The following is an 18,684-nucleotide window of genomic DNA, read 5'->3' on the forward strand; positions in this document are numbered from 1 at the left end:
TTGCATAGACAACAATACTAAATGGCCTGTAATGATGGACCGCCGCAGCGCAATTCAATTAATTAGCCTGGCCAAGAGCGCCTGGTAGCCTTTAGATTTTCTTGCCACACGCGTGTGATGAACATTTCCGCCTGGCCGTGGAAAGCCACAGTGGCCTGGCCTGGTCTGGTCTACTCTGGTCTGGCCTGGCCTGTGTGGTGCAATCAAAATTAATTAAGGCAGCCAGATGCTTTGCATGGCTTTTCCACCGACCTGCCACTTTATTGCCTTTTACCGCAACGTTGCACCGATTTCCATTGCACCTGCAACCAATGACTTTGTCTTTGTTTCTTGTTTTCTATTTTTTTTTTGCTTTTGCTTGACAGGAACAGTGGCAGCAGCAAATGTGCATAATTAGAAGTTGTAACAAGTCCGCGGCCATGTGATTGCAGATCAGATGCCAACCAGGCAACAGTCAATCAGCAGGCTTCCCGAGCCACTTCTCTGTGGATAGAGGGTGCATAAATTAATTGGCCAAGTCTTCTCGGGCCTTGGCCTTTCACAAAGGACTTGGTCCTTGAGCAGTTAAAGCAATGAAAACATGCTCATTTGGCCATAAAGAGACCCAACATAAAATCCTAATAACTCTAATGAGTAAATCACAGCACACAGGGGGCCTTTCCTCACAGAACTTTCCCAGAAGAAGACTCCAGTGGCAATGGCCAAGTGAAATTCATAATGAGCGTAATGTTGGCGCTGCACGATGCAGATGCAAATGCAGATACTCCGACTCTGACTGGGGCTCGGATAATGATAATGCCTGGCAGCGGAGACGACACCTGAGAAGTGACTGAGAACACAGCAGACAGGCGCAGAGAAATTTGAGAAATGTGAGCAGTAATTAAATGCAAGACCTGAAGCGCAAGAAGGAGAACACAGAACAACCAGCAAGTAACAACTAAGAGCCAACAATGAACATCCAACAACCAACAACGATCCAAGATAATGCATAATTGTGGAAGACAAAAGGAAATGCCAGCGACTCATGAGCTCAGTAGGATAGGAGCATGCAAAATATGAGAAGACTACATATATTGGAAAGACTAATGCGATACCCCCTCAGCCATCTCAGAGTTAAAACGGCGTTCAAATTAATGGCCAAGTTTCACATGAGGTTGAAAGAAAGATGGCCAGAAAGAAGCGCAGATGCCATACAGTTGCCATCACTCGGCTCGGCATGCTCCTCGGCTCCTCTTAGTTTGTTTGCGAAAGCTGCACTACAAGATACAAGATACAAGTGGTTAGATACAAACTAGAACATCAACTGGCGGAGAATGAAATAGAGTTTTAGTTTATGATAAAGGCATTGAATAGGGGGATACTCTACAATAAAAGAGAGAGTATAATAGAACAACTACTAAACCTACTTCTTAGATCTAAGAACAAAGAACTAAGAACCAAGATCTTAGACCTCTATATATCTTTAAAAAATTATAGAAAAATCAAGAAACCCACCACAAAGTCACTACACCCTCCATTTCGAAGAGAAGTCATCAAGACAAGTCTTCTTGTAACGAAGAGTGGTCTTCTTTTTGTTCTTCAATCGCGTTAGAACATCACAACCTACAACACGGGGGCAGAACCGAACAAAAACAGAAGTTGCCACTGGGAAGTAAATTCCATGTTATTATTTAGCAGCCAGCGGAGTGAGGTGGTTCGGGCCACATTCAATCAGAAATCGGCAAGAACAAGGCGGAGAAGCTGCCTGAAAGATACAAAGATACCGAGATACGCGTCTTACAGAACCAGATAATAAATTTACGGCTCCCACTTTCGAGTAGCAATTTGTAAAGTTTTGGTTTGCCCTAAAAAGCATCTTTTTCGGCATTTAGCCAGGGTTCTGGCTCTAGTTCTGGCCAAAGCGCCTATTTGTATGCTTTTCTTTTTGTTTGGCTCCTGGGAGAGAAAGCAAAAAACTTTATTTGGGTTAGCGATTGTTTAAAAATGCATAAGGATGCGAAGCTCGGAGTAGTTGAAGGAGAAGCCCGCAGGAGTTGGGCCAGGAGCGCCTTTGTTGGCCGGAGGGGCTCCTACTCGAGCAGGAAATGGAACACACATACACGGCTAGGAAATATTTAAGAAGTTTCTTTTAAGCCAATATCACTCTGCTTGGCCAACAGAGGACTTTAAACCAAATCCTGTCCATTAAAGTTGAAAAGGATTAGTGTTTCCCACTCGACTAGGTCTGGATTTGGGATTAAAATTTAAATTTAAAGGCTGCTTTTTGTTATTCAAACTCAAGGCAAGCTCATCGCCCACTCACTCAGTCGACATTCGCTGGCAAAAGTTTTTTAAATTAAAAAATTATGGATGGCCAAGTTAATGGCTTTCTCGGCGGGCCAAGTTAAAAAAAATAAGAAAAAGAGAGAGGAGTAGGGTAGCAGGTGGGTGCAGGCCAGTATTTGCAATCAAGGTGAGTGGGCGAAAGTGGTTCAAGTGGCTGGTATGGTGAGCGAATGTAAATGCAATTTCATGAAATTGAATATTTATTGGTTGTCATTGAGCAAATTGCAACTAAATGGGGTCTTAGACTAATACATCCATCCATTCGCCGGATGGTAATGTGCTTGGATAATGTGCAGAAATCATCATTCAGGTGAGTCTCATGGCCATAAGCACATTCTCTGCCATAAGACAAAGCTTTAAAATCTTAAAATACTGCAAGTCTCCATCCCAGCGGACAAATTGTCAAGTATTTTTGATGCCATTAGCCAACTACTGGATGGATCTTCTTGAGGAACCGGTTTTCCTGGGAGGGACTCCCCACAGATACCGTTGGTTGAGCATAAATCCCGATATCGGAACATTATTAACGTCAATTAATTCCAACTGTTTTAAGACAAAGACTAGCCCGAAGACCATCCATTAGGCCAGAAGAATTCTCCTGACGATGGACCTGCTTCTGCTGCTTGGCTGTGTAATCGATACAAGTGACTTTTCCGACTATTTGTATTATTTTTTTGTATTTTCCTAGTGCTGTTTTCCCTCTTTTTTTTTCTCGGCTCACGATTTTCCTTCCAAATCCGATTATTATCAAGCCGAGAGCCTCACGTGAGTGCATGCTTTGTTGTTGATTTTTTTGTATTTAGTATCTGGGCCCTAGTCTGGGGGGCTTTTTACAGTTCCATTGCCAGTGTGCTTCCTTGGAAAATTGCTTTGAACTTGAAAATTTCCCACGTGACGCGACGTAGAATCAATCTTCTCTCTGGCTCGGCTTTTCCACCTTCTTCCGATTGTTTTCTTTGCTGTCGAGTTCGAGCTGCCCCGTTTTGTGGCATGCACACATGTGCAGTTTTGTATTTTTGTGCCTCAGCTGTGGCATGCCTGAAAAGCAGCTGCACTTTGCATGTCATTCTGCTAACGGTGTCGTCTTTTTCCTCGATTTTTCCCTGCCATTTTCCCTCCAGAAGCCTAGACTTCCTCGGTTTGCTTTTGTTTCTCCGGTGGCGTCTCTCAGTTGGTTTTTCTCAGTCTTTTGTGGCAAGTGTCGATTGGATTTAATTGGATGGGTTTTCGTGTATGCCACAGACACATTTTTTCTTTTTGCAAGCCATATGTTCGTGAGTGATTTTCCTAAAATTTTCTTTAAATCTTTCTTTCATTTGCTTCTAATTTGTGTGGGAATGCGAGACAAAGAATGGCTTTAATTTTTATATTTTCGTGTGTCATGGAAGTGCTTCTTGTTTCTTCTAAAATAAAATCAAAGAATTATGCAGCCGCATTCCAGAAGCTCCATTAGCCAGTCGAGAAGACCAAGTTCGTGCCATTTCACAGATCTTGGCCCAATCCATTGAGAAGTTTAGTGTAAGTCGTCTGATTTAGTTCGAGAGCTTACTTCCCGTTTGGCAAAAAAAGACCCGAGAGACTTGCCACAAAAAGCAGCAAGTCTACAGTGAAGACTCCGAGTCGAGCACGTTCCACTCAGAGTTTGCAACTCGTAAAAAAATAGGTTTTAGCGATTGCGGCTCAGAGCGCGACTTGGCCAAGACTCGCCAAGACTGGCAATTAAAAATAAGTTAGCACATGAAGGGTTCAGAGACGATGTCAAGTTCAGGGTTCAGGGAATTACCCGTCAGTCTTTAAAAAAAAAAAAGACAAAGTGAGTAATTAATTCAAGTGTGTTTTAATCTATCAAGAAAAGCCTCCCGGGTTGTGTGAGAATTTCACTTTTGATTTAATTACCTTTTTTTTATAGAGCAACGATTCTCTTCTCGAGAAACGATTGAATTCTTTGAGGATCTAATTAAAGAGCCATTGCCATCAGGGCTCTTAATCCAAGCCAAGTTAATTAAATGGCTTTTAATTGTCGATGAACTTTGGTGGAGTAACTAACCTTCACTACTAAGCCTCTCTAAGTCTCTCATCTCTGATGATAAGATGATGAAACTTAAGCGGCTTAAAGTTTAGAGAAAAAAATTTAAAAAAAATCCAAAAAAAATGCAAAGACTTGACTCCCATATGGCTGCGTAATCAAATGCATGTAATTTGAGTTTAATGAGTGTCAAAGTTATTAAAAATCATTTGCTCTGACCAGTTATGGTGGCCGTTGTTGGCTTTCGGTCAAGTTGTATTGAGTGGGGTTCGAGTCTTGGTCTCTCCATGAAAGGCAGCGCCAGCCAAAGTTACAAAATCGTTTCGAGACATTTTTGGATACGTCATCAGGCTTAATTACTCGCCCCCGTTCTACCCCGCCAACCGACCAACGGTTCTGGCCAACTGAAATGTGTCAATAAAATTAAATGTTGGTTAGAAAAAAAAAATAAAACCCGAATTGAGTTATTAGAGGGAGCCAAGTAAGATCTTTTAATAAACTCTGGTGTCAAAGGCGCAACAACAAACAATGATTACAGCCGACAGTGTCTGGCCCAAGTTGCGGGACCAGTTTATCGCTAAAGTCTGTCAAAACTTGGGGGATACACTTAAGAAAATGATTTGTGTGCATTAAAAATTCTTGAAAATCATTTTGTTTACACAAGATATATATAAGCTAGAGTTGCTTTATAAACAAAATGGTTCCCTGAATTTGTTATGACTGGCCGATACCCGATGCTCCTCTGGCAGACTTGGCCTGTGATGGAAATTGGCAAATGGCATTTCTATACCCACAACACCCACTCTCCTCCATCCGTATCTGATATTGATTCGATTGTGTGCTTCGTCTGATGCCTGCTGCCTGCTTACATGGCGTATGATTGATGGCCCTGAGGGCAGCAAGGAGCAGCCCAGCCAACTCCAAGGAAGACCAGATCCTAGCCATGAAATTAGTGGGTGGGTGGGGCAATGTAAATGGAATTTATTGGCAAAATTGACAGAAAAAATATTTGCACGTTAAAGAAAAATTAATCAAAAGTCATGCAGAGAGTAAATGTTCAACTTTTTAGTTTATAAATTCATTAAATTAATGATAAATGTTATAATTTTCTTTGCAGATATGCTTGCAGCGAGCTACAGTTTGAGAAGCATTGGATTCTAGGCAAAAGGAACACAGAACCTGGAGAGGGGTAAGTCGTGTGTGGGTTGTGCTGCTCACAGCTTAACACGAAAACCCATAATTTTATCCACATTTAATGTATCTCTTATATCTGGGAGTTGTTACCTTTTTTATGGTCGTGTTTCCATGTCCATCTGTATACATGTCGCTTGTCGGTTGTCATTTGTTGGATTCGGTTTTTAAAGATTTTTGCACTGCATTCGCCATAAACCGGTTAAATCGGTTCGGTTTGTTGTGCTTTTGGATTTGCATAAAGTTTTGTTCTGCTTATTTTTTTTTTTATTTTAATCTGTGTCTGTCGTGTGTGCTTTTTTTTTGCCCAATGGATTTTTTAATTTATTTTCATTGATTGCACAAATACAACTTTTGACTTAATGGCTCGGGCTCTAGCTCCCTCTGACGTAATGCTAACTGCTGACATAGAAATTAGCCAAAAAGACGTAATGCTCCACTTTGGGATTTGTGAAATATTTTCGAATTCAATTAATTTATAGTTTCATTGAGTCGATTTACGATTTATAATTTGTTCGATCGGCTGGGCGTCACTAGTTATTCGAATATGTTGGCGTAATGGAACACCTGTTCGAAGACTGTCTCCCTAAACAGGTAGAGCTTTAAAGCATTGAATTTATCTGATTTGTTTCAACAGGAAGTGGATGGCTATAGTAAGTGGGTTCTGTGGTTTTCCAAAGATAATTCGTTGCCGGTCTCTGGGCCTAGACAAAGGACAGCTGATGGCTGTTCTTGGACTGACAGCCGAGAGGGTTAAGGGCAGTCTTTGGGGTGGTCTGGCTCTGGCCCGCAACAACCTCTATGGCTAATTTGGCCGTATTGTATTAGCCAATTGTGGTTCTCTCTATGCTTGCTATTTTTTTGTATTTCAGTTTCAGTTTGTTTGGCGAGCATAATGATGCCACTTGATTGAAAATGAACGTGACTGGAAAACAAGTTTCGGGGTTAAAGTTTTCCTCTTTTGCTTTTTTCTCTCATTGGCTTTCGTTTCATCTCGTTCTCCTCTGGCTCTGACTGGTGGGGCCTTTTCTTTCTTTCCGATTCTTCTACGATTCGAAATAAACAGAAAATAGCAAAATAAATTAGCCAGTAGCCAGGCCAGAGATGTAGGAGACATGTTTTGCTGTCTCAGCACAAGATGGAGCCTGGAGCCTGGAGAAGTCTGGTGAAATTGCATTTAGTGTTATTTAATTAAACTTTGCTTGCCATTCCGCCCTCTGGACCGTATTCTGGGAGGAGATCCCTCGTCTCTGGTGGTCTGGGCGCCATTTTGTTGCATGCTTTCTAACGGAATTATGTGCGCATTTCCGTTTCCGGCACACGCAACACTGCATTCGCCCAGGAAAATGGCGTCTTCGATTTGGCGGAGTAACAGTGGGAGGAGCTTCTAGATTATGTTTGTTAAAATATAATATTGTTATAATTTTTGGTTAGGTCCTTTAGCGATGAGCACTGTTAAATCGATACATCGATAAACTAATAATAGAAATAAAATCAGTTCTGATAACTTTTAGTTCTTTTCAAAGAATCTCAAAAGTAAGAAACCTGATAATAAAATTTAATAATTTCCACTGTAAGCCCTGGCTGTTGCAAGAATAATAGTTGGACATTATTAAGTTTTGTGCGGGTGGATTGGGGCTTTTGCGTTTTGCATTCATTTTTTATGGTTGCCTCTGATTTTGTTGCTGCTTGTGCTGGCCAAGGCAAATTATTTGCAGCATCCACAATAGAGTATGCCACAATAAGTGGCTACCCGAGGACTCCACACCGCCCCACAAGATTGAGCGGCAAGCCATTGGAATGACAAAAGTAATTTGCTATTAAAGCAGCACCAACTGCATCGTGCAACATGGGGCAGAGGCAATTTAAATATGCATGGGCCATTATGCATAAGCGATGCTGTTGCTCTATCCGGATATTTTTACACCGAAACCAATTATTTTTACAAATATAATTTCAGGTCTCAGGTTTATACTGGAATGCATATTATTTTCTTCCTGTGTAGAGTTTATTGATGTGTGGCACATGCATCTCGAGTCGCATTTAGTTGCGCATTCGAACCAGCCCAATGGGACCCTCCACTGACCCACTAAAGTCGCCCCGCTCCAGGGACGACTCCTTGCCGCAACTAATTCCCGCCTAAGCCCATTCGATGTGGCACATTTAAAACTTGAGCGAAATAAACCCTAACCTTTAACCTTTGGTTCAGGTCTTAAAGCCGAGTCTGGTGCCACAGCTGGTGCGCAGCTACATTTGGGGCACTTTGTCATTTCCAGTTTGTCACACTTTTGGGCAAATAAAATTTCATCGCCTGTCATAAAGACTTGAGAGGCAAGTGTCACAAGCACTTAGCTCAAGGAGGTTGCCTGCAACAAGGTGGCAGGCGCCGGCAGGAGTGGGAAGTGCGGTAACAAGTGAAGGAGAGCTCTCCAGATGTTCGAGTGGGCCAGGCCCGAAAGTGGCTATGGCTATGGATTCAGAGCATTATTAAATCTTGAACCAATAAAAAAGTAATCTCTTTTATTGTTTAAAACTATAAAGTTTTATTTGTTTTTCCTTTTATCTTGCCGTGTGCCCTGAATGACAGTCTCTGTTCTGTTTATCAATCGGCTGTTGTGTTGCTCGCAGAACCAATTAATGTTTACCCAGCCCAATTATATGTCAAACAAATTGATACTTCCCTCATAAAAAGTGAGCCCTCCTTAGATAACTCGGACTTATGCAATAAATGTTTCCTCCCAGACTCGAAGTTGGCCAAAAACCCGAAAGCTGTCAGTCCCAAGACAGCCGACACCCGACAACCGACATCCCAGGACAGGTCAGACAGATATCCGCAAATTGATTTTATGTAGGGTGGAGAGAGCAGCACCTGGTAGTGTTACTTTGACAGCTGTCTGTTGGGGAAACAAAAACCCGAAAACTAAATAAATAAAAACTAAAACCATAAATTCAGATCTACCAGCTCGACCAGTGGCTTCCCAATAAGTACATTTCGCACTAAGGTCGGTCGGGCACAATTTTCCTATTAAACTCAAGTGAAAAATGGCTGCAAATCGAGGGGAATTATGTATGTGGTGGCCACTGGGCAGTAAATCAGGCAAACCATATGCCCGTCGAACATATTTCAGTTGGGAGAGTCCATTATGGGGTACTGCCCAGTAACTTTTCCAATTAAGTGCGAAATCAACATTATTTTTCGCCAGCTTGGCAGTGTCCTGAAACTGCCTCGAATTTCAATTAAAATCAAATGCTGACTGGCCAAGTTGGCTAATAAAATAGGCCAAAGAATGATATTACCTGGCCTGGCACTTGTTGTCTTCGTTGAATGAGTTGGCGGCCCACGTGGCGTATACGTAATCAACAAGCAAAAAATCCCAACAAAACGCCACTTTCGCCTTATCACCTCTATTACTTTTGGGCTCATCCAAGGCAATCTTAAATTCTGCCAATGCCTTGGCCAGGTTCTCTTATCACCAAACAGAAGTCTCGCGACGACACTCCATTTCAAATTGTTGTTTAGTTGTTTTTGTGTTTTTTTGTGTAGCGTGTCGTCGTTTTTTGATAATTTCACTTGAACAGCTTGAAAATTCGTTGGTTTTTGTATTTCTTTTGATTGACAGCCAAGTGGCGGGCTGGCGGCCAAGGTGAGCGAGCGTTTTGTTTTCGTTTTCATGCCAACTAACTCCCCAGCCCAAGTCAGTTGTTTAAACGCAGTTTTCATTTCTCGCATTTACTTTTATCGATATTTCTTCTTAATTTATGTATGGCGCTGAAGTTTTTTGACCGTGACATCTTTTTCTGTTTTCAAAAGGGGCCACTGAACCAGCGGAAAGAGGGTGACTATTTATTTAGTACATTTTTTATCTTTTCATATAAAAATAAATGTTTAAGGAAAGCTTCAAGGGAAGTATATCGAGGGAAGTGTTTATAAAAGCGTTTATATTTGCTTTTAAAGCGTCTAAAGTAAATTAAAAGTTTATTTAGGTTCTTAATTAAAAGCTTGTATTTATTTCCTTATATTTAAACAGGTTGTTAATAAAAAAAGAAAGGTATTGTTGAAGGACTTTGACGCAGAATCGAATGAGAATTGGGGAAGATATAGCCATCGCTGTGGACTCTATAGGGAAAAACCGCATTTTCAAGGGATCCCATCAGGAAAAATGAACAAAAAATTTAAAAAATATTTTGTCTCAGGATTTTGATGCAGAATGGGGCAGAATCGATCTAGAAATCGTTTAAGGTACTCCTCTTGAGAATCGGATGAGAATTGGCGAAGATATAGCCATCACTGTGTGCCCTATAGGGGAAAACCCCACTTTCAAGGGATCCCATCAGGAAAAATGAACAAAAAATCTAAAAAATATTTTGTCTCAGGATTTTGATGCAGAATGGTGGAGAATCGATCCACAAATCGTTTAAGGTACTCCGCTTGAGAATCGGATGAGAATTGGGGAAGATATAGCCATCGCTGTGGACCCTATAGGGGAAAACCCCATTTTCAAGGGATCTCATCAGGAAAAATTGGCAAAAAATGTAAAAAATATTTTGTCTCGGGATTTTGATGCAGAATGGTGGAGAATCGATCCACAAATCGTTTAAGGTACTCCGCTTGAGAATCGGATGAGAATTGGGGACGATATAGCCATCACAGTGGGCCCTATAGGGGAAAACCTAATTTTCAAGGGATCCCATCAGGAAAAATGAACAAAAAATCTTAAAAATATTTTGTCTCAGGATTTTTATGCAGCGTGATGGAGTGTTTACTGGAAGAATTAAACGATTAGAGTACCGGGTATCATATAGTTCAGAAACCCTCCGATAAATAACACAATTAAATAACATTCTATAGCTTTTGAACGTTGAACTAAAGGCAGTTACCATCTCCTTTTTTGCTTATTTGGCAAAAATCCTCTGTTTTAATGAATTTCCATTTGGATCACTACCTTTGACGGCCACCTTTTCAGCTCCTGGCTCCACTGAGCCGGCTCCACCACCCTTTCGCGCCACCCACTCGCCTTATACTCAATTAGGATTTATCTTTTTTCCACAGAGCGTTTTCCATTTACACTCTGGAACATAGTATGTAGTTTACCGCCGCCGACACTCACTAGTTGAATGCAATCAACACGCTCGCAATTAAATGCGACAAAATGCAGGCTGTGCTGCAGATGTTTCTGTTTTTTTTTTTTTATATTTTTTTCTGTAAGCATTTAACCCATTCCGCCCACCTCTTACCGAGTGTGGCACAAAGGCGACAACTGTCAGCGGGCCATTGGCACACATTTACATGCTCTAGTACATGCCCGCCTCTGCCTCCGTTTTGGGGTTAGCGTGTGAATTTAATTTGTGCATAATTGCAGTTGCAACTGCAGCGGCAGTGCAGTGTTGCAGCCACAAAATGTCAATATCAAACCGTAATCAACAAACGAGAAATGTTTTCTGCGGCTTGTCTGTTTTCTTTTCACTTTTTTTTTGTGGCAGTTGCAAGGGAGCGTACGTAGTGCGTAGAAAACTGCAATGAGTTTTGTTTTTTTAGAAATAGTGAACCAATTTACAAATTAAGTTTTGCGAGTTAAGTGCTGTGGAAACGAGTTTTATTTTCGCTGGGAAGTCTGTGGATGGGCGGAAGGGGCTTTATTTCTACCATATGTACTTGGGAATAATGCAAATGAATTAACTGGAAAAGAAATTTATGACTTAATTGGCTGAAACAGGGAACTAATAGCTATTAATGTGTCTTTTAGGTTCTGAGCAGGAAGTTCATTACAATTGCCATATAAAAGTTATGGTTAATAAAGCTTAATAGTAGTAACTATAGTACTAAAAAATTATAATACACTTGTAGTTTAAATAATAATATTTATTTCTTTATTTTTTTCAGAAGAATCATGCGCCACAGAGTGTTTCTAGAAATGTCCCAACGAAACAGATTCCATCAGCAGATTAAATAAAACTACTTTGGATTTCACAAATAAAAAAAATCTACATTATTAATTAAAAAGGAAATACTGAGAAAAATCTAAGAAAAAATTCAAACTCCCCCCGAGCGGGAGTACTTCCGATTTCGCCTTCAAAAAGTGCGAATTAAAAGCCGTCAAAATTACGACGTACCACCCACCCACGCCCAAGGTCAAACAGAACCCGGCCAATACGGACGCCATGTCCGGGCCGGGGGCGTTTGACGATGAGCCGCCGCCGGAGCCCCGGGACGGATGGCTGCTGGTGCGGATCCACGTGCCGGAGCTGAACGTCTACAAGTGCCTCCAGTTCCCATCGGAGCGGCTCGTCTGGGATGTCAAGCAGCAGGTGCTTGCCTCGCTGCCGAAGGTATGTCGGTCACTGTCATTATAGCGATAGTCTCCCTCTCCCTCTCTCTCTCTCTAATCGTAATAGCAATCATTATCATTATATCCCACACTGTATTTGGAGCGAATGCGGAGTTGCATGCCCCCATGTGTGCCATGAATTAAATGCACAGAGAAAAAGCTTTTGTTTTTATAAACTTTAATGGAACAAACAATTTAGGGATTTGTAAATTTTTGACACTATAATTTTCTCTCTGTGTATATACGTCAGAATGGCACGAGGAATCATGTAATGGAACGTTAGTTGAATGCTCTATATAGGTCCCAAGTATAAAGTACTGGAACCTCTTGATGTTCCGATCAGATCTTAAATGTAGCGGGTTCCAGTTTCCAGTTCATCGTCGTAGGCGAAGAGCAGTTCCACATAGTAGGACCACACAACAAGCCAGGCATAAATGAGAATTACTACAGGGGATTATAAAGTTTCATCTAAAATCTATGATTAGTATTCTAAACTCACGTATAGTTAAGACTAAAAGGAGTATAACCACCACTTTAAAGGCATAGAGGGCCAGGGCCAGTATATGAACCAAAATCCAAATGGGTGCAAATACCAGAAATGGTAGAAAGAGCATCTCATTGTTCTAAAGGCCATAGAGTTAGATCTTAGACTATGCTTTCAAAGAATACTTACATTATGGACACCAATGCACAGCAATCCGGATGACAAGATTCCGAAAAATGAAAATACCATGGTGGTCTTGAGGGCAGACGCTGACCAGGGTCCCTTTCCCGATTGGTATTCATTGGGGAAGATGGACTCCATCATGAAGGCAGTGCCGAAGGTCAGGTAGATGAACCACATGAAGAAGATGCAGCCGAACATCATGACCCCGAAGCGGAGCTTGTAGCAGAAGCAGCATCTTGTGAGGAACTTAATCAAATACCTACAATGGCAGGCCATGGTTGAGGGTTCTTGCTGCCTTGTTTGGAAAGTTTTAAAGAACTTGTTATGTGTAGATCTTGGGAAGTGTAAGGATAAACTGACAAGGTCAGCACTGATGACTCGATCGACCCAAATTCAGATTGAAAAATTTTATTAAATTCTTTCAAAAATAAAATACATTTCATATTTCGTATTCCTCGTCTTCGTTGGCGGAAATATTGAGGTACTGGTAGTACGATAGCACCACAAATAGGGAATAGAAGAGACCCACTATGAGGGATATATATTTCCATTAAATATAGTACTCTGGTAAAGTTTAGAAAAGCTCACCTACGATGATGACCTGGATGGCGATTATTAGAGGCGGTGGGTTCTTGAGGGCTCCATCGCAGATGGTCATTATCAGATAGGCCACAAATATGGGGACATGCATGATGACCCACACCAAGACGAAGCCTTTCCGCTGCTAGAATGGGGCAATAGAAAAGAAAGTTCTTGAGAGGATGGTCCAAGCTCCAAAAGAGGGCTCACCTTATAGGCTCCATAGATGAGAAGCATCGACGATATAATGCTGCCCGTGTACAGGGGAGCAAAGAGTACTGGTATCCATTTGTATTGGGCGGCGTCCTTGAGGAATATGGTGTCGTTGGTGTGGGTCAGCACCTCGCCCACGTGGTAGCTCAGGAAGAGTCCGCTTATGATTAGGCAGCCAATGTTCAGGGGCACAAAGTAGCAACATTTATGGCACAGCATATTGTTTCGAAATCACAGAGTTGGGCACTATAATTGTTAAATTATTTATCAGAAGTACTTGTAATCCCAGCAGTTGCAAAAAAGCTGCCAAAATTTACAACCAAACTTAACCCATTTTGGTTTGACCCACAAACTTAAAATCATTTTTGACTCGAATCGAAAAGCAATTTGTTTCTGATTGAAATTTTATTCAGCCAGCAGCTGCCACGTGCCCTTAAAAAAGGCCACGCCCCAAGGCGCCTTCGTGAAGTTTCAATTCTTATTTTTTTTTAAGTTTTTCCCTCTCTTGGCTTGAAGTTCAATGCAATTTTTCCGGCAACTGAAGTCGTGAGGCCAGTCGGAAAATCGTGACGTTGCAGATCCAAAGATATTTGACAATTGAATGGCAGTCTGTCAAGGGGGAGGCCGTCTGTCAGGAAGGTTAAGAGTAAGAACCAAATACCTAAGGTAATAAGAGGGCTACAACCCATTCAGATATTAATGAGAAAGTGTATATATGTACTATATAGTATAATTGAAATTCAATAGATCCCTACTCATTGCGGCCTATTATTTCGCCACTAATGAAGGCCAAACAATGGCCAATCAATTGTGTTCATTTAATAACAAATTTGTTGAACAAATTGCTGTCGAAACACTGTCAGGCGCCAATCCAAGCTGCGGGGGCCGTGCCCATTTCAATATCCAAACCGCCAAAATTGCAAACGGAAACTGGAACTGAACCTGAAACCGAAACCGAATACGAAACCTGAAAATCGTATTGGATTCTCGATATGAAGTGAACTCCGCTGAACCGAACACAATGACCTCCAGCTAATTGCATGGCCCGGTCTTTTGGACCATGTGGCAAGTGACACAGTGGGCGGGGGCCAGGTTGACGGGGGCGTGGTTGCTCTGATTGTGGTCCAGACTAAATTATGTTGTACATTTTCAGTTTGTGGTGTTGTGTGTGGTGTGGGAACCAAAACAAACTCCGGGTATTGGACAAACTCCATTGCAATTATTTCTGAAAAGTGGGGGATTACATGGATTTGGAACTCGCAGAGTCCTGGTATTTGATCCTTTTTTGGATTTAGTGGAAGGCTCTTCCCCCTTTGTAGCAATCATGTTTTAAAAACTGAAAAGCATATCAGTTGGTCGGCACATTTCCTGCTTCCACAGTCGTATATCAATCATCGAACTAGTGCATATCTTATCGCCTGCTCTTACGGCCCAGAACATAGACCGGCCATAAACAGGTAAACTGGGTATATATATAGCCCGGTCATAAAGAATACGTGTTATGCTATCATCGCGCAAATATTTGCAGCCCAATTGAAGGCATTCCGTGGCTCTTTCCTGTTCTTTGAGAGCCTTCGATAACCCAAGAATGGCTGAGTAAATCCCGCAGGCAAAAGACAAACGTGAGTGGCAATAATTTCACATTTTATCGGTCGTTGGAGTCGTCGTCAGAGGTGGGGTGGTTGGTTGGCCATTATCTTGGGACACCTGACGACTGGCGACGGGTATCATAAATTTATGATTGGGTCTTTTTTTTCTGGGATCTGCAATGGTTTTGTCTTCCATTTGCGCCGCGAACTTCAATTAAACCAGTGGCTCCCACCATCCATCAATCAGTCAGTCAGTCAGTTGCAGTGTCTGTCAGTCTGTCAGTCACTCAGTTAGTCAATCAGTCAATCGCCGGGTCAATCTGCTCCAGTTTGCAGTGGTGTGTGGGCCTCGGGCCTCTCGACTTCCGCCTGCTAATCAAAGCCGAACTCTGAAGCTTTTCTGATCTGATATTAAGCCGACTTTTGGCTTTGATCCGATTTCTGGGTGGGCGTTACCTACCGGTTTCAGTTTCGATTTGGGGTCTCTAAGTTGATTTGCTTGTAAGGCTTTCTGTTTTTGGTTTGAACTTTAAGAAACAGATAAGTAACCAGAAAGGAAAGCTTACTGGAGAACATTTTTCGAGGCATTATGATAAGGAACTAGATCATATTTCAAATCCAAAAAAGCATTTACATAAAATGGCCATTAGTTTTCCAACTAACCCCTTGATGGCCAAAATGTATGCGAACAAAAGGAGATAAATGGCTTTTAGCCATTTGGCCCATTCCTCTCAAATCCCCTAACTTGAATCAATTGAAGAACTGATTTAGGGAAGTAAACAAAATAAATCTTGAGCTCAAATTGGCTGGCATCCTTTGGCGGAAATTGTCATACCAACACAATGGCAATTAAGGCCTCTGTTAATGGTCGGCTCTTCCAATTAAGCCAAGTTAATGTGTAATTCCAGATCGCAACAAGAAACCAAGTCACATACGAGTCGGCTGTAGTACTTAAGTCGCTTTTTGGGGGAAATTACTGTGAAAAGTTTTTGTTCAGCTTCTCTTCTGCTGGAATATTTTTGAAACTGTAGACACTTTGCATGGCGGCACTTCGTCCTGGCAGCCCCAAAAGCCTCCTACTTAGTCCTAAACCACCCTTCGGGCGTCCAATCCCCTAGAAACTCGTTAGATTTAATGACGTCGCATAGTTTGCGCACGCACGACATCATTTCAGCGACTTGGCCGCCACTCCCACCACGCATTCTGCCTCCATTTCCCCATTTTCCAACATTTTCCCCCCAACCATTCAGCTCAAGTGGCATAGAGACCTAGTTGCAGGACCCATCTGGGTGCCTCCATCTCGAAGACACTGTGTCTTTCCATTGAACCGTTAATTCCGGTATGAACTTAACTTGGCCCAAGCCAATGGCATTATTCATTCCGACTGCCTTTCATACAAGAGGTCACAGGAAGAATTTAAGGGAATTTTCTGCTTTCTGATAAAATGTTCAACAAAGACTTTGGGCATTATGTTAGTAGTTTTACTTTAAATGTATCGATTTTTGCATTAATAATGCTTGAAAATGTATTGATAGCTTGAGATCTTTCGTTTATGAGTCCCAAACTTAAACGATAGTTGTGAGAAGTATTAGGTATCATATCCAAAAAGTATCGATAGCTAGGGACCTTCGTAGTCGTGAGGAGCATCGGGTATCATAGAGTCTTTCTTTCTTATTTTATCTAAAATCAAAGCCCTTTTATCAAATTATATTTTACTGTTTTTCTTGCCGTGCATTTAATCGCAAGAATGTCACATAGTTTTGTGGATAATTCGCTCCCTTGAAGGAGAAAGCTTCCTGCCTGGCTGAAGCCATTGTTCCCTGCCATAAAGACTCTGATGGCGATGCCGCATCCGATAGAAGGCCGTGCTCTCCTCCGCCACCATCCACACTCTACGGTCGATTGGGTAGCGCTGAGAGCCTCTAGAATCTAGACCGAGATTGAATTTTATACTAGGCGAGAACAGGAGGAGCCAGGACAATGAAGTGGTAAAGTTTTATAACCATTTGATGGCTCAGTGGGGGCACAATGTGTATGCTGTCGCATGTTGTAGAGGTCGCGTCGTCGTCATACGTATCCACTATAAGCAATCACGTAGTGCGAATAAATATTTGAGTATCCTCACGATGTATGCAAATTCGGAATGTTTCATTTATCCAAACACACAACACTCTGAAATCATAAAGTGTACAAAAAGTAAAATTAAATTAAATGAAATTCATAAAAAAAGAGTTTTATGGCCGTAGCCTCGGTCTCCTCCCCGGCTGACATGACGTATGCGTGATATTTAAAATATATAGGCTAAACATGTAAATGCGAATCATATGCCTACATCCATATACATATATGTACATGTACATCCATAAACCAAGAACATTGTTATGCGGCATGACAGCAACTACCAACAAAATACGAAAAACAACATGCAACACCGCCAACCACATTCCCTCGTTATTAATTAAAATGTTTTGTTTTCATTAATTTTTTTCCTGCTCCTGCTCCTGGGCGCTTTTTTCTTTATTTAATTAAACGGCAAACAAATTAAACATTTAAACACAAACACTGACAACTCTCGGATGGAATGGAATGGAAATGCTGCGGCTGTCCACGCTGCGTATACGCAACATGACCGGGACCTCGTTGGAAAAAAACAAATAAATAAATGATACGCTGCCATATTTGAATCTGATCTGGATGTGATACTGCCAACGGCTATACTTCCGTCTCCGATATCCAATCGCAAATATGTATCTGTGAAATAACTCGCACAGGTGGCCTTTTGGTTTAAGGTTCGTTTTTGGCAATAATACACTTGAATATATACATTCGGAAAGTGCATGAACAGAAATCTGTTAAAGATTTATTAATTTATTAAATTTAAAGCTTAATTTTAATTGACACACACCATGGGGCCTGGGGCGACACGCCGTTGCACACCTACGCAAATATTTGGTTGCAACACTCCACTCCACGGTTGGTTTTCCTTTTATTTCTCCTCGCGGCAAGACAGCCTCAGTTCCAGCTACGAAATGTGTCAAGTACAGCAAACAGTTACAGATTTATGGCCAAGAGTTGGTGGTGTCCCTGGTGTCCCCCATCCTCCAGTTCAGCACACACGCGACCAGGAACTCTATTTCTTTTTGCCAAGACACCCTCCCGCCCCCAACGCCTGCCTCTTTCCTTTAATTCAATTAAAATGCAAAAAATTGAAAAAATAGGGAAAATGCAGCTTCAGGCATTCGCAAATGGAGCAAGACATGGAGTTAATAGTAGAGGTTGGTGGTTCAACACCAAAAAAAGAAAAGGGAGAACACGAGTGGTTTCCTTTTGCCTTTGGACACTTTTCGATAACATTATCGTGGACATTCCGATGCGGTTTCTGGCCGCAGCAGAATTTCAACAAAATTTCTGACACTTTATCTGCCAGCCAGCAAATAATTTTACAAAACTTTTCATAAACAACCGACTCGCGACGAGAGATATGTATACCGCTTCCAACTTTTGTGGCCTGCTGGGGGGAGGTGTCTCTTTTTTATGTTCATGGGTAGCCGGATTCTCGAGGTATTTGGTTGATAATAGATATTTATTATTTTGTTTTTCAGCAAAAGTTGCTAATTTCCGATGACACAAAGCACAGGGTTTGTTGTTCAAAAAAATGAATAAAAAGATTATAAATGTATTTTTTACAACCCTACCTGACCAATTGTGTAAGGCATTGCCCTTTAAACGACCTTGACTGTGAAATTAAATTATTGTCGTTCGTTTTTC

General features: G+C 41.5%; 3 protein-coding genes across 7 annotated transcripts in view; 1 reads left to right on the forward strand and 2 right to left on the reverse strand.

Annotated features, from left to right (window-relative positions):
• Prosap (SH3 and multiple ankyrin repeat domains prosap) overlaps positions 1–18,684 on the forward strand; it is a 60,361-nt gene that overhangs the window by 17,442 nt on the left and 24,235 nt on the right. For 4 of the 5 annotated variants that reach the window (XM_070279107.1, XM_070279103.1, XM_070279106.1 and 1 more), the window contains exons 2-3: positions 5,469–5,540; positions 11,424–11,869. In XM_070279107.1, the coding sequence (XP_070135208.1) occupies positions 11,702–11,869 (168 nt within the window). In that variant the 5' untranslated portion in view covers positions 5,469–5,540; positions 11,424–11,701. The remainder of the gene's footprint in view (positions 1–5,468; positions 5,541–11,423; positions 11,870–18,684) is intronic. The other variant, XM_070279104.1, reaches the window with a different exon arrangement.
• On the reverse strand, positions 12,030–12,892 carry LOC108119254 (uncharacterized). The gene is made up of 3 exons (XM_017232363.3): positions 12,542–12,892; positions 12,368–12,491; positions 12,030–12,312 (listed from the first exon to the last, which is right to left on the reverse strand). Exons 1-3 carry the CDS (start codon positions 12,809–12,811, stop codon positions 12,215–12,217), a joined length of 492 nt encoding a protein of 163 aa, XP_017087852.1. The 5' UTR covers positions 12,812–12,892; the 3' UTR covers positions 12,030–12,214.
• Positions 12,928–13,696, reverse strand: LOC108119255 (uncharacterized). The gene is made up of 3 exons (XM_017232364.3): positions 13,325–13,696; positions 13,124–13,259; positions 12,928–13,063 (listed from the first exon to the last, which is right to left on the reverse strand). The coding sequence occupies exons 1-3, from the start codon at positions 13,544–13,546 to the stop codon at positions 12,975–12,977; spliced, it is 447 nt and encodes a 148-aa protein (XP_017087853.2). The 5' UTR covers positions 13,547–13,696; the 3' UTR covers positions 12,928–12,974.

This window comes from Drosophila bipectinata, chromosome 2R, assembly GCF_030179905.1.
Source record: "Drosophila bipectinata strain 14024-0381.07 chromosome 2R, DbipHiC1v2, whole genome shotgun sequence".
Classification (NCBI taxonomy): domain Eukaryota; kingdom Metazoa; phylum Arthropoda; class Insecta; order Diptera; family Drosophilidae; genus Drosophila; species Drosophila bipectinata.